The sequence below is a fragment of the Myripristis murdjan genome, chromosome 5, assembly GCF_902150065.1.
Source record: "Myripristis murdjan chromosome 5, fMyrMur1.1, whole genome shotgun sequence".
Classification (NCBI taxonomy): domain Eukaryota; kingdom Metazoa; phylum Chordata; class Actinopteri; order Holocentriformes; family Holocentridae; genus Myripristis; species Myripristis murdjan.
The window spans coordinates 20,726,425-20,741,674 of NC_043984.1; the positions used below are offsets into that span (position 1 = coordinate 20,726,425).

The following is a 15,250-nucleotide window of genomic DNA, read 5'->3' on the forward strand; positions in this document are numbered from 1 at the left end:
TTGAATTTCTACTTTTTACGTGTAATGTGACTTATGGGAGCTACCCCCAACACAGCTGATTCTTATTATGATGATCTTATTATTACTGATTAAAAATGGTGTTTTTTGAATGTTGGCTCACTCCAAACTGTCATTTTTTACAAGTAATGAGCCACACAAGATCATGCTTTATAGCTAATTTAGAACAGCTAAGAGGCGTTGTAATGCACAATGTGAAACCAAGCCTCTCATGGTTTATTTCCTCAGTGAATATTGCCGGAGGTACAGTATGTTTAGTAAGCTGGGTGCTTACTGCAGTTGGCTGGCTCATCAGATCCATCCACACAGTCATTGTCCCTGTCGCAAACCCACACCCGTGGGATACAGCGCTTGGTGATGGCACACTGGAACTGATTGGGAGCGCAAGTGACTTCCGCTGCACAGGAAACAGACAGATTACACAAGCATTCAGCACCCAAACTGCACAGTACACATAAACAGGGATGCACATAGCTATCTGTTCATTTTTTGTGTAATGAGGGATTTGCCACATCGGGACAAAAAATACTATTAAGTCTACAACTCTTTAAGGCCTAAGAATACTTTTTATCCTAATGTGACCAAATCCTTTATTAATACTTAGCGTAGGATGGTTGAATGGGACATTATGAAGCTAACTGAACAATCATGTTATATCCCCAACAACCTGTCCAAGAAAGACACTGCTCTCACTGAATTAATGAAGGATGAGGATATAGTCATAAAACCCACCGATAAAGACAGTAGCATAGGATGCTGGGGGATGAAAAACTGAAAAAGTGACAGTGGGCCTCGGGAAACTAGAAGGGCAACGTATAAGACTTACGACAGTCTTTCTCATCCTCTCCTTCTCCACAGTTGTCCTGTCCATTGCAACGGAAGATACCCGGGATACAGCGACTGGGATGGGTACATTTGAACTGACTGGGCAGGCATACATGGATGTCTGGATACAGAGAGACAAATAATGGGTGAGAAAGTATAGGAATTAGTATGCACACTTTTGGGAGAAAAAAAACATCTAAGATGCTATAAGTATGTTTAGGTGAGTGTACCGCAGTTGGCTTCATCAGAGTTATCCTGGCAGTCATTGTCTCCATCACAGATATAGGCAGGGTTGGTGCAGATGCCTGTGCCACACTGGAACTGGCCTGGTCTGCACTTAAACTCAGCTATGATGAGAAAACCCAATACAGCATTATTACTGGCCACCATAATGCAACAGTAATTAAGTATTTCTATTAAAGGAAATCTCCTCTCATCACTCACGGCAATCTGCAGGTTCATCCGAGCGGTCGCCACAGTCATCTTCAGTGTCGCACTTCCACCAAAATGGAATGCACTTGTCATTTTTGCAAACAAACTGAAAGAAGGAACAAATTAAAGACAAGAGAAAAACATGTTAATTTTATAGAGGCAAAAGGTAAAAATCCATATAAATTACAAAGTATAACACAAATCTGGGTTAGCTCACCTGACTTGCAGTGCAGTTCGACATGCACTGTTTGCCGTCAGCTGCCAGGTAGAAGTTGGTGGGACAGGCACACTTGTAGCCCCCTCCAGGTGAGAGCAGACACAAATTACTGCAGCCTCCGTTGTCTGTCTGGCATGGGTGGCCGGCCACTGAGGAGTAAGGAAAGAGGGGATGTCAGAAAGGCACGAGGGTGCGGAGGTGGATATGCAGGGAAGCAGTGAATGATGGCTGACTTACTCATACCCTCAGGCTGGCGGTAGGGATGGTAAATGTGGATGTCCATGGGCCTGTGCAGGGTACTGATCAGCATGGTCTTGTTGATGCCCAGGGTCTTATGAGCTCTGTTGATGGACTTGGTCTCCCAGTCTGTCCAGTAGATGTACTCCTCAAACAGAGTCATAGCAAAGATATGGGGGATGTCCTGACTCAGAACTGCAAGAGAAAAGTCACAATGACACATGATTCAGAAACAATAGCCTCATACATAAAAGGAGACAAGTGTATCTGTGTGTGAGTATATCTGTGCATGAGTTTTTGCGTGTGTGCAATGTTCAATACTACTATCAATACCAACATACTCACTCTTATAATTGCACTTTGTATTGCTCCATGTATTTTAAAATAGACTACTTTCAAAGTGTTATCACATAAAAGTAACATTTTTTTGCTTATATGACTATGAATAAGCTTTTGCTTCTAGCCTAATCCTTTTTTTGTTTTTTTTATGTGTTTATTGTGATTGTTGTACTGTGTGCAATGATTGATGTACAAACCAAAACCAAAAATAAACCATTCATTCATTCATTCATTCAATAATTTGAACCATTACTACAGGATATCTGGAAATGCCTATGCATGCATTCATATAGCTGTGAGTGTTACCTGTGTGTCTGTTAGTCCCATCCAGGCTGGCAAACTCAATGTAGTCTTCCCGTGCATCAGCCCAATAGATGCGGTCATTAATGAAGTCCAGTGTGAGGCCATTGGGCCAAGTGATCTTGTCTTCCACAATGACACTCCTGTTGGTGCCATCCATCCCAATTCTCCCTATGTGGGGGTTGTCACCCCAGTCTGACCAGTACAAGTACCTGTAGGGGACATGCTGTGTTAGGTTTATTATTCAGAATAAATCATGTATCACAGTGGGGAAGAATTGCGGGCATCAAGTCAGATCCAGATAAACAGCATTTGCAAATTCCTTAATAGGATTTGTTATAGCCTTGGTGCACAATGTCCTGGGTTTGCCGGATAGAACTTTTAGACAGGAGAAAGATGGAAAAATTTTGAAAATTGCAAGAAAGAATTTGAAAATCAGCTGGCATATTTTTCTCTAACTGACAGCAACATGAGAGCAGAAATTGAATTGGAAAGTAAAATTAATGCAGAGGGACGTTTTGCAACTACTATTTGACCCACTTACAGAATGCTATATCAAGTGTTAATTGTACACTTCAAATCTCTTTTAAATACAATGCACTGCAGTTGGAACATAACATTTAATGTAAGAGTCATCATGGCACAGTGCTCTTACCCATAGCGTACATCCACAGCAACAGCACGTGGCTCCCTCAGGCCGCTGTTGACCAAAACTGTTCGGTATGCCCCATTCAGCTTTGATACCTCAATAGTGTCCCGTCCCTTATCACACCAATATAGGTTTCCTCCCACCCAGTCCACAGCCAGACCATCTGGGTTGCTGAGTGACGTGCGATGAAGGACCTAGTAAATGACAGTACAGTGTATAATTCTGAAACTGCTCTTCAAAATAAACATTTTAGACTTATACTATTTTACCTAGTTTATATGCATAAACCATTTAAGTACAAGTGCAAGTTGAAGAGCAAAAAAGGTACAGGTGAACACTTATCACAGGCACGTTCATTATTCCTCATCTTCAACAGACATAGCACTGCCACACTGACCTGTACATCACTGCCGTTGATGTGCATGCGTCGGATCATGCTGCCCTGGGTGGTCACGTCTGTCCAGTAGATCATCTCCTGGCGATAGTCAAAGTCCAGAGCCACCGCGTTGTTCAAGCCCTGTCAAACCACAGCAGCTGCATTAGTTTGGGCCAGCCATTGACTCGGACGTACTCAATCGTTTGCAAGATTACTTGAACAGGATATGCTGGGTCCTGTCCAGCAGTCTCACCTGTTTGAGCAATGTGTAGTTGGAGCCATCCAAGTTGAGCTTCCTTAGGTAGTAGCGGTTGGCAAAGATGAGGAAGGGCTCCTCCTCTGCAGGAAGGGAGACATTACATATGAGTGGAATTAAAATGAACTAATACTTTAAAGCTGAGGTTTATAGGACCATACCTGTGTTTTGCATGTAGTGTAACATCTACAAAAGGTATATACTTCACATTTCTGCTTATCTTTTCCCAAAGAAAGCAGCACTCCTATATCATTTTCCCTACTTGTTATCCAACCACTGGATTCCATTCATTCCACTACGATATGAAAATTAACTTTCAAAGACTTCAAACTTTCTTCACACCAGTATTCCTTCACCATAACAAAATCAACCACATTAGTTTTCCTAAAAGCAGCAGCGCTGTTTTGTTTTGATGAGAAACGGTCCCTCCACTGGAAATAGTCCCGAGGGAAACATTTGCTTTACACAGCAAGTTATCGGTTCTGTGGTTTATGAATGGCGACAACTTTATCAGTTGCAGAAGCAGAACATTATAAGGAAAGTGTTTCAGCCAAAAACTCAAATTTGAAAATTAAGGGATTTTGATTATACATTGTGGAATCTTTAGTGCCGCTCCATGATTTGCAAAATAGTTTGTTGCAACATAAAATGTGGATAAATTGTAGTAAATAGGCCAAACATTCAAAATCGCTGGTATGATCTTTTTAAGTCAGAATCTGCATAACTTCTTCCTGCGTCATTCTCCTTACCAGAGGTGGACTTGCAAATTGTGGGATTTTCGGGACTAAGCTGGAATCCCTCCACACACAGACAGTGGAAGCTGCCGTGTGTGTTGATACAACGCTGGGTACAGGGATAGGTGGTTGTGCACTCATCTATGTCGATGCACGTCTTTCCATCATCCTTAAGACGGAAGCCAGGTTGGCATCTGCACTGTGATGAGGCAAGACACAGAGCAGGTAAAGCAACAGTGTATGTGTTGACCTTGTGGCTTATGTGCACGTCTTTGGAGAACTCCAATCACCTTGATGAGTTGTTACTTACCTTGAAGCCTATTTTAAGATCTTCACAGAGCTGGGAGCAGCCACTCAGTTTGCTGTTCAGGCACTCGTTAATAAAGCAGTTCAGCTCATCAGAGCCATCGCCACAGTCATCCTTGTGGTCACAGAGCAATGTCTCGTTGACACAGTTCCCATTGTTGCAGGCATATGCGGTGTCATTGCATTTCTTCTCTGTTTCAGGTGAAAGAGAAGAAAAAGAAATGAGAAAGACGAAAGAGAATATCTCAATCAGCAAAGCAATGTTCAATCAAGACTGACAGAGCGCTGGCCAATTATGCAAAGAGAAATCATCAGTATTAGTGATGCTTGAATGGCTGTACTAATCTGACCTGGGCCACTGCAGCGTGGGTTCTTAGGGGCTTCGTCAGAGTGGTCATGGCAGTCAAAGTCTCCATCACATTCCCATGAACTCTGGGTGATGCAGCGTCCATTTGCACAGCGGAACTGGGTGGGCCCACATGTTGGATACTCTACAGCCATAAACAGCACGGAAGACTTATTAAAATGTAAAGTAGGAGGGAGGAGCAGTCCTTTTCTGAATAATTCTTCTGGTAATACGGAGTCAGTCGCCATCACTCACCACACTCCAAGGACTCATCTGAGCCGTCGCTGCAGTCTTTGTCATGGTCACACACAAAGTGCTTGGGGATACACTGTCTATTCTGGCACATGAACTCATTGTTGCTGCATGTGTTGTTGAACACTAAGACACAAAATAAGGACAATAAGAAATGGGAGAGAAGATAACATCTCCTTACCTCAGAACTCAGCATGGATTTATGCCTTTTTGTTAGTTCAATTTTTGAGCTTCTCACATCCCTGCCCAGTCCTTACCACAGCCAGCTTTGACGCTCTCGTCGGCCCCATCAGGACAGTCTTTGTCCCCATCACACTTCCACCGCTGAGGCACACACACATGAGATCCAGGACACTGGAAAGCTTCAGGACTACACGTCTTGGTTTCTGTAACAGAAAAGCGTTATTAAAACTTGATGGTTTTTGCTACCTTGACTGCAATGCTAAAATGTACTTTGGTCTTCAGCGACAATCAGACAATGTCAACTTTTGAAACGTTTAGGCTCTGTGCATACTACAGTTTAACCCTTCTGTTACCTTAATTTTTTTTATCAAATGGGGTCTGTTTGACTGTAGCTGTTTAAACCACTAGAAAATGGTTATAATAAAACTTGTTACTCAGGTTTATATGTCTTTCTGTTTCTTGTTGACTATCTGAATAGCTCTTAAAACATAAGCTCCCACCCTCTTATACCACAAAGTTCTTGTGGGAATCATATTTTGATCATTTTTGATTGATCATGGTTAATCTTTTAAGCTCCATAACATAAGAGTGATGTCTTGAAGCTTCTAAAAATCTAAAATTCTAGCACATTGAGCATTACACGGCCATAATGCTCATATGATCCATGGCTCATATGATCCAGGCTGAAGCTTCAGCTGAAAGTTTCTAAGTACCTAAACATCTAAGAATCTCTGAAGCTCTGGAACACAATGTATGTGCAAAAATTTTGTAAAGATAATTTCATCCAACTTGAACCTTTTTTTTATCCACATAGTCATTTCATTAAGGTTTGTGCCTAACACTCACTGCACTTGCTGTCCTCATCAGTGCCGTCACCGCAATCATCAGCTCCATCACACACCCAGCGGTTGGGAATGCAGCGGTGGTTCCCACACTCAAACTGGGAAGCTGAGCAGAACTTATCTAGAGAACAAGAAGGAATGCATCAAGTGCGAATGCCAGCCCAAAACAAAGCAATGCTCAGTAACGCTTCAGCTGGTACAGTGAACTTTTCACAGCGTCTGAACTTACCACAGTGAGCCTCGTCTGCGCCGTTCTCACAGTCATTCTCCTTGTCACAGGTCCAGCTCATAGGGATACAGCGTCCACTAGGACAGGCAAAGAACGGCGCTGGGCATTTTGTTTTCCCACTCCCTAGTGGACAGACAGACAAGGGGAAGTTAAAATGAAAGTTAGTATGAAGAAAAGCATCTAATGAGCATTAAAAGTAGCATTAAGACAGAAATAGGACAATTAAATATGAACTGCTACATTTTTCCACAGCTATTTTCTTCCCAAACTATTATTTATTTAACAGGTCAGAACTTTTATTATTTTTGCTTATGTGCCATTTCGAACAGCCCAACTCATACTTTATGCCTTTATGCATCTGAAACACATAATTTCACTCTTCCTTTGACTAATTTATGGATGTTTTTATGGCCAGGTTACAAAAATATACATTGTAGAGGTTGTCAAAATACCTGGGCAATTTCTCTCATCAGAGAAGTCTCCACAGTCGTTAGCTCCATCACACTGCCAAGACGGGGCATAGCAGAGTGTGGTGAACTCACACTTCTGAAATGTCACCCCCTTCACTCCCAGATGGAAATAGCTTGAACAGTCCGTTGCAGCTAGACAAAGAGGAGAGCATTGCTTTATATCATGGTCGGGTAGTGTGTGCTTCCTTTTGTACATAATCTTCATTTTACTGTTAATCTGATTATGGCGCTTAAGGCTGTGTTTCTGAGGTCTGGGGACCACCAGGGGTCGTTGAGTGGGCCCGCAGCAAGAATTAGAAGTAGTTTAATTTCCCATAAATGAATTCACAACAAATTGTTATGATACAACAAAATGTATGAGTCATTATGGCATATCTTTTAATGTCAAGACTTTTTAGGGTTCCGAGGGCAAAATCACTTCAGATGGAGGTCTGTGGCCTGATGAAAGTCAACTTAGAGTCCAGGACAAGAAAAGGTTTGAAAACTCTTGTGCTAACTCACAGCAGTTCATCTCATCACTGGCATCCTCACAGTCCACTTGCTGGTTACACTTGCTGGAGTTGGATATGCAGCCTCCGTCTCGGCACTGGAACTGCTCGGCTGAGCACAGCGTGGCTGAAACAAATAATGAACAAAGTACAATGAGCGAAGGGGAAGTGATCATACTGGTTAAGGAGGACACAATTAAAACAAAATATCAAACAATAAAAGAGGTCAGGAAGGAAGGAAGTTCAGCTCACTGTTGCAGAAGAGCTCATCTGAATTGTCTCCGCAATCATCCTGTCCATTGCACCAGGAACTATGGCCCACACAGCGGCCATTCACACACCGTCTGTAGCCCTTCTTGCACACTCGGTTGGCTGTGAACCGCAAACAGGAAATGAGATGGAGTCAAATTGCAATGTAAACAGCAAGAATATTGTTGACAGTGTTTCAACCACAACCTCTTCAAGAAAGATAGAAATGCCCCCCTCACCACAGTAGGACTGTTTCTCATCAGATTTGTCCTTGCAGTGGGCCATGCCATCACAAGTGAGCGTGTAGTTGACACAGTCTCCGTTTCCACACTCAAACTCATCGATGTTGTTACACGTAGTGTTCATTGCTGAGAAAGGGACATAAAACAGAAGAATTCATTCAATGCCTTGAGCTAGGGCTGGCCGACAAATAGATTCAATCTCTGAATTCTGATTTATGTTTTAAACTGATGCAAAAAAATATCTCAATCATAAAATCAAGATGTGGACTACATCTGTTATACTGTTATAAAAGCAGTTGAGCACTCTGTCAAACAGGCCAAACAATTCATTCATCCACACAGAATGTGCTTGCCCATAAATGCATGTGCGAATCACCAATCACATGATCATGCCTGCTAAGATTCCCATTTAGTAGATGTAGTCAGTCACAAACAAGAAAAATTTGCATTAAAATATTAAATCACATAAAGTTTTAAAAACTGAGATTTTAGTTTTTGACCATATTGCCCAGCTCTACATTGAACCACATGGAAAATGATCAATATTTGTTCAAATTCATTCAGAACCTATCCTCTTAATTTTCTGAAATGAAATCCATCCCAGTGAAGAAACTGTGAGCCACTGTAGGCAACTGTCGGCATCATAAAATGAATTTTTCGATGTCTGTCTGCAGAGGGGCTGTGTGATCAAAACACATCGCTCATGATGTCTTCATTAGCATTTGTGTCCTGTATTTCCTTTGCATGCACCATCATTGCGCTTCTAAGCAAAAAATTTGATTCATTTTGGGATGTCGACAGTGATTCACGGTAGTTTCTTTATTATATGACTTTGAGGGCCAGTTTGGAAGACCATATTTCCCTAATCTTGTTAAGTGAATAAATGAAATCACATGAATACCTTCCTTTCCTTTCCTCTCTTTTATTACCTATGCACGTGTTGTCCTCCAAAAGCTTCCTGTCACCACGGCAACTGCAGTTGACCCTTCCCTCAGAGGTCAGCAGACACAGGTCCTGACATCCTCCGTTGTTTACACGACACAGAGAAAACTCACCTGTATGGAGAAAGTGGGACGTTAGGCACACAAACCTGCACATACAGACACGCACACACACCCAAGTGATAAGACTTTCTGATCCCACCCCCAACAAACATAAGTTCACCCACATATACATATATATTCAGCGGCTTCTCTGATGTCTAATACATGATTTGAACTGACTCAATCTAAATTGGATTCACAGCTATTACCACAGGTTCTTGTGTGTGTGTGTGTGTGTGTTGCTGTGAGAGGGCAGGGGGTAAGTTGAGGGAGAAGATGGCTGATAGTATGGTAGCAAAAAATATCAAAGAAGCATTGATTTATAAGGATAGAGACAACCGGGAATAGAGAGCAAGATGAGATGGAGAAACAAGGTTGAAAAGTATGGACAGAGGTGAGGAACAGTGACTCAGAAAGTGAGTGTGAGTCCGTGGTAACACAGAGGTGACGTCGGGGTTGTGAATCTCAGGTGGTCCTGCTCAGGAGGTGTTTGCTGCCGTGTCACACTCCCAGATTACTTCTGTCACCTCATTAACTGCTCTGCTGGGGCAGAAAAGTGCCTGTGTTTATATGTGTGTGTGTGTTTGTGTGTGTGTGTTTGTGTGTGTGTGTGTGTGTGTGTGTGTGTGTGTGTGTGTGTGTGTGAGAGAGAGTGTCTGCATGTGTCACACAGCGCATATCTGCCATCTCTTTCAAACAAGTTTGTATTGCATTTAATTAGTTAATTAGTTATGATTTATTATGTCCCGATGTTATTACCAAGGAAAAAAGCATTAGTCTGTGGAGCAGCTTAATTTCAGAGGATATTAATTCCTGAAATCAGATCGGTAAGCAACAGATAATTGCTCAAGAGGATGCTTAAAACTCACAACCTGTTCATGTATCAGTGCTGTAAAATGTACTGGTAATGTGTTTTATAAGCTTAAATACACAGAGACCCAGCAGTTTGCATTTTTTTTCTTTAATTGTTGTTTTGATTTAGTAAGTATTGTGGTGTGTGTATCTAAGAATGTAGGAAGGACTACTGTCACTGCACTAAATAGCACTAAAAATACACTTCCCTAAACACTGAGCACCTATATCGGTATCAGCATCAGATGTTATGGGTGGGAAGATTTTGGCTCGGTATCAGCCTAAAAAAAAAACATAGCGTTCCAACCAAACCAAACATAATGCAAACATAATACACACTCACAGCTGTTGGTGTCATTGGCCACTGCAACAATGCCCATCGGCTGCTGAGGGATGTCAGCACGCAGCACCTTCATGTCTCCTCCTGTGTATTTGTCAGCCCGAAGGACGGCCCTCCTCACCCAGTCAGTCCAGAAGATGTAGTCCCCGTACACAGCCAGGCCAAACGGATGGACAGGCTCATTCTTCAGCACCACCTACAGGGGGCAGCACAAGCACAGTCAGAGCCTCATGCGGTCAGGAAATTCCACCCACGCAACAAAACTTGAATGGACAAGCACAAATGCCTGCTATTAGGTCAATGCAGAATACTAAATACGATCTGCAGCACAAATATTTGGTTCCTGATGTACTCGTCTGTTTAAGTGTGTTTGTCCGCATGAGTGTGTGTGTGTGTGTGTGTGTGTTACTCACATAGCGCCGACTGCCATCATACTCGCAGCGCTCAATCTTGTCCAGTGTGGCATCAGAGAAATACAGTTTTTCGGCACGGTGGTCGATGGCCAGGCCGTTGGGAGTTCGGATGTCACTGCCGATGATCACTAGGACGTTGGCACCGGTCAGGGTGGCACGCATGATACTGGGGGACTGCTCATTCCAGTTGGTCCAGAACATGAGACTGCATGGAGGGATGAAAGGAATAATCAAAGATGTGCATTTGTGACAGTCTTTCACATAAATCTATATGGGAATGATATTAATGTTTTCACGGCCACGGGCAGAGTCCTAACCTCTGACACTCATCCAGAACAAAGGCTCTGGGGTGGTCATCTCCAGACATGGTGACCACGGTGTGTCTGTCAGCGGCACCCCAGCGGCTCTGATCCACTGTGTGGCGGGTGATGGTGGAGGTGGTGTAGCTGGTCCAGTAGAGCATGTCCCAGCCCCTGTGGTACGCCAAGCCCTCCACAGAACCCACATCTGAGAGAGAACAGAGGAAAAGGTAGAAAGCAGGAAAGGTCAAAAACAGAGACAGAGAAACATAACGCCAGAGAGGGAGAGGCAGGAGCAGAGGTGGAGAGGGAATAGAAGCACGTCAGTCCCAGTGCTGTGTTAAAAGCCCATGTGTGGACTGTCTGGCAGTAGCATACTGCTGGCAGACTGCTGGAGAGCAGCGTAGACACTGCAGCGGACATGACGGGCTGGTATTAATGACCTAGAACACTGTGTGATTTGAGGATTATATCCAACAAATAGCTCACTACAAAGGTAACACTACCAGTTAACAGTTAGCATATTACTTTCCATTGCACCACCTCATCAACAGATGAGAGGGAAAAGTTCATGTCATTTTTCTGCCTCACAGCCTTGAAATGAGTAAGAGGTTGAGCTTGTGAGCTCCGCCCAACAGGGGCCTGAGGAGAGGAGAGAAAAGAGTCACCCAAGATGGAAGAACACAAAGTACTGTCGTGGGAGACAGAACACAGCTGCTCCACTGCTGGAGAGCATGCACACACACACACACACACACACACACACACACACACACACACGAACCTATACTTCAGCCAGAGTCAATAAGGAGCTGCATATTTCAAAATAGCCATGCACACAATCATGCCCTCTAATACGCACTGTAATGACAAATAATTCGTCATAGCTGCCTGCTAGTTGTTCCAGAGTCTAGTGACTGAACAGGCCTTTTCCTGGGCTGGATATGACATAACAGTCCTGGCTCGAGGATCAGGAAGGTTCACCACTAGGTGGGACACTTCGCACTACATCTCAACTTCTCAAGTCCAATGCCATGGATATGAATCAACATTTGTCTGGCCAATGCTATGAGATTCTTAATGAAGCAAAACCGTCTAAGTGGCAGGAGCTGGAGAGCCAAGCAAAGGCATGCAGTGCAAAAACAATCCCCTCTGCTTAGCGCACTCATAAATCAGTGCCCTAAAAATCGATACAGAGCAACATGAAATCTATTAACCCCTATTTCCTTTTTTTCAGTGCTGTTAATGAATTGTAAATCTTTAGCCCCCAGCATTCTCCACAAACGGTGTTTTTCAAATCTGTTTGTCCTCACATTGTTGACCCATGTGTAGGCCTATGTTTTTGTCTATATATTTTCACAAGTTGCCTACAGCACTGGAGCTAAGGGATTTATAGCTCTTGAGTTAGGTCCAATGTTGATTGCACATACGCCAACAGACAGTTTTTATGGTACTTATCTCAGTGTGACAGCTCATGATACTTTAGTTCAGTATTTGCTATCAGGCCAACAGTCAATAATTACCCTGATTTTTATTGGCAAACATGGTCTTGGTCTCTTTGTCTGTGTGTGTGTGTATGTGTGTGTGTGTGTGTGTTTATGTATATGGGTGCAGTGATAACAAACCTAGACAGTGAACTGATCCTTTGAGAACATGAACAGAAACTCTGAGCTCTGGGAAAGATTTTGTTTGGCCTCATCAGGCCCTCCCACAGAGTGCTGGCCAGCCTACCTTTCTCTTGCTCTGCCATAATCAGTCCAGAGTTCACCTGTCGTTTACGAGGATTCACTATCTGTTACTGCCCAGCTACTGCCACCTCGTTTATTCTTCTTCTGCTATTTGTTCCCTCTCTCCAGAGATCCCGTCTTTGGAGCCGAGAGTAAACTGATTGCAGATTGATGAAATATGGGCCTGATTGAGACGTCATGCGGAGTAGCTGTCTAATCTGAGCTGACAAGAAATCACACAATCCACAGCATATAGCTCTCAGCACTCCCACAGTTGCTGCTGTGAGAAACGGTCACTCAAAGCAGGAGTCCAGGGAAGGAATACAGAGCCTGGAAGCTACCCTACTACAAAATCAAAAGCATCTTAACTTCAGTGGAGAGATTTGACGTCGCTGCATTCTCATGACTACTGACAAAGGTGAAGCTGATTGTAAGGACTGAAATGACTTGATTCACATACAGCACATGGAAGCAGCTGTTACACAGTTACGGAAGATTTTTGAGAGGTAATATCTTTCTCACAATGACAGTTGGGGCACAAACGTATTTTGCATAACATTCATCTCCAGTCCTAATTGACAGATTTAATGGTTGGAAATGATTGGGAATATCTGTAATATCACAACTGAGCATACTGCTAAGGACCCACAGTGCCTGTAATCATTCCCAAACCATGTATTATCACAATAGTTTTATGATCGGCCTGAGGATATCAACCCACTTTCAAGTACAGCAATATTTCTCATTCAACAACAATCCAACTGCACTCAAACAGTAGCAATACTGCTGGAAGAAAACTCCATATCTGAAGACATGAAAATTAACTGGAACTCCACAGGTGAGGAGGGTCTACAGGTGAACAGCAGTGATACTGGGCTGGTGAATGTGGAGCAGGTTCTGGTTCCAGTGCTAGATGTGTTGATTCTGGTGCTGGGGGTGGGAGGGCACACCCTGGTGATGTTGATCTTATGTGGAAGACGGAGGACAAGGGGAGGAAGTATAGGACCATCTCCCCAAGGCTCCATGACAGGTACAGGGACAGACATCCTCTTACTGGCCCTGAGTGCTGCAGACCTACTTTTACTTTCCACACTTCCCTTCCACACAGTTGCCATAGCCATGCAGCACTGGCCGTTCGGGGACTTCCTTTGCCGGGTGGTGGGTTTTCTAGGATCGGCCTGTTCATCTGCCAGCGCCTTCACTCTGGCCGCCTTAGCCGTGTTTCGCTATCTGATTGTGGTGAAGCCTGCCAGGGCCTACCGCCTGCTCTCTCCTCGCAGAGTGACTATAACTGCTGCCCTGCTCTGGGTCCCAGCCTGCTGCCTGGCTGCTCCCCAGCTGGCTTTTCGTTTTGTGGGAACCCCACACCGGGCACCTGATGGCCTGACCTGCTTTGCCTTCCTGTCCCATGGAGACCAGTTGGCCTATGGCTTGTGCCACTTCCTTCTGGCCTTCCTGCTTCCACTGGCTGCCATTGCTGTTGCGTACGGCGGCATCTACATGTTCCTGTGGCAGAGTCAGCATGCCAGCAGGGCGCCGCAAGTAGAGCGCTACCAGAGTAAGGTGACCCAGACATCAGCCATGTTGGTGATGGCCTTCACCCTGTGCTGGCTGCCATCCTATAGCCTTACACTGGCCTTGTTGGCGGGTCGCAGCTCTGGGGCCACTGGCACCTCACCACGTAATGGCCCCTTCAGCATAGTCGCCCGCCTCATGGCCACCTCCTCTACAGTGGCCAACCCCATCCTGTATGTGTTCATGTCCCACAAGTTCAGACAGGATCTACTGCGGCTATTCAGGAGGGAGGAACAAGAGGCCAGCAGGGCTGTCGCTGGCTAGTGGACAGTGTTATTTTTTTCATCTGCTACCCTGATGTCCCTGAAATCTCTGCAAGATACCAAAGATCAAATATTGTATACTGGACAAGGATGTGACTACAACAAAACAGAACTAGCTGGTATATTTTGCTGAAAGACTCTTATGAAAGATAAGTAGAGTAGTCTGTTTCCATAATGGCAACTTAAAATGGACATGACAGTATGATATCATTTATTGTCCTGGACAATATTCAACGCATTCTCCTGTTCATTCATACATAGTTAGACGTGTGTTACAAAAGTATCAAAATATTTGCCCTGTGAGAGGCTGCTCTGGGCTACCCACCATCCTGATTCATACCATTCCTTGTATAAAAGATTAAAGTGAAGGCAGCTTGGTGAAACATTAACAGTGCATCTGTGTTTTATTGTGCTGAGAAAAAGAGAATGAATGTGTATCTGTCTCCGAGTCTGTTTATGTTTGCATACGGTCTGTTCTCCAAGCAGAGATGAAAACAGCTTTTCCTTTTTGTTTTTCCAGTCTTAACATGAATGGCTTTGGGTACAACTTCAGAATAAAGGTTCCCCAGTTCTGTTTATATCTGTGGGAGATCCAAAACTGTTTTGGGGAACTTTCTCTTTAAGAAGTTCCAGCTGTTTTCTTCCCCAGGAAGACTTCTCATTGGGGGGTCTGCTGTGTACAGCTGAAATTCCTTGTTTTTCAAAAGTGAGAGGAGAGATGAGAGATGACTCTTGAGATATGACAGGA

The 15,250-nt window shown here is 43.8% G+C and overlaps 2 protein-coding genes across 5 annotated transcripts in view; one reads left to right on the forward strand and one right to left on the reverse strand.

Annotated features, from left to right (window-relative positions):
- Positions 1 to 15,250, reverse strand: part of LOC115359798 (low-density lipoprotein receptor-related protein 1-like) — a 104,816-nt gene that overhangs the window by 11,112 nt on the left and 78,454 nt on the right. For all 4 annotated transcript variants that reach the window (XM_030052436.1, XM_030052439.1, XM_030052438.1 and 1 more), the window contains 25 exons: positions 10,956 to 11,145; positions 10,639 to 10,843; positions 10,229 to 10,421; positions 8,920 to 9,045; positions 7,988 to 8,116; positions 7,752 to 7,871; positions 7,513 to 7,626; positions 6,994 to 7,143; positions 6,542 to 6,664; positions 6,317 to 6,433; positions 5,545 to 5,673; positions 5,291 to 5,413; positions 5,040 to 5,180; positions 4,694 to 4,881; positions 4,399 to 4,582; positions 3,647 to 3,732; positions 3,415 to 3,534; positions 3,024 to 3,211; positions 2,375 to 2,580; positions 1,736 to 1,924; positions 1,493 to 1,641; positions 1,288 to 1,381; positions 1,074 to 1,190; positions 845 to 964; positions 293 to 415 (listed from right to left, as the gene is read on the reverse strand). In XM_030052436.1, the coding sequence (XP_029908296.1) occupies positions 293 to 415; positions 845 to 964; positions 1,074 to 1,190; positions 1,288 to 1,381; positions 1,493 to 1,641; positions 1,736 to 1,924; positions 2,375 to 2,580; positions 3,024 to 3,211; positions 3,415 to 3,534; positions 3,647 to 3,732; positions 4,399 to 4,582; positions 4,694 to 4,881; positions 5,040 to 5,180; positions 5,291 to 5,413; positions 5,545 to 5,673; positions 6,317 to 6,433; positions 6,542 to 6,664; positions 6,994 to 7,143; positions 7,513 to 7,626; positions 7,752 to 7,871; positions 7,988 to 8,116; positions 8,920 to 9,045; positions 10,229 to 10,421; positions 10,639 to 10,843; positions 10,956 to 11,145 (3,624 nt within the window). The remainder of the gene's footprint in view (positions 1 to 292; positions 416 to 844; positions 965 to 1,073; positions 1,191 to 1,287; positions 1,382 to 1,492; positions 1,642 to 1,735; positions 1,925 to 2,374; positions 2,581 to 3,023; positions 3,212 to 3,414; positions 3,535 to 3,646; positions 3,733 to 4,398; positions 4,583 to 4,693; positions 4,882 to 5,039; positions 5,181 to 5,290; positions 5,414 to 5,544; positions 5,674 to 6,316; positions 6,434 to 6,541; positions 6,665 to 6,993; positions 7,144 to 7,512; positions 7,627 to 7,751; positions 7,872 to 7,987; positions 8,117 to 8,919; positions 9,046 to 10,228; positions 10,422 to 10,638; positions 10,844 to 10,955; positions 11,146 to 15,250) is intronic.
- On the forward strand, positions 12,746 to 14,836 carry LOC115359801 (delta-type opioid receptor-like). Its single transcript, XM_030052443.1, has one exon. The coding sequence runs from the start codon at positions 13,478 to 13,480 to the stop codon at positions 14,501 to 14,503; it is 1,026 nt and encodes a 341-aa protein (XP_029908303.1). The 5' UTR covers positions 12,746 to 13,477; the 3' UTR covers positions 14,504 to 14,836.

Bases quoted from the DNA above. Each gene is read 5' to 3' on its own strand.
- LOC115359801 (XM_030052443.1), top strand. From the start codon at position 13,478: ATGAAAATTAACTGGAACTCCACAGGTGAGGAGGGTCTACAGGTGAAC.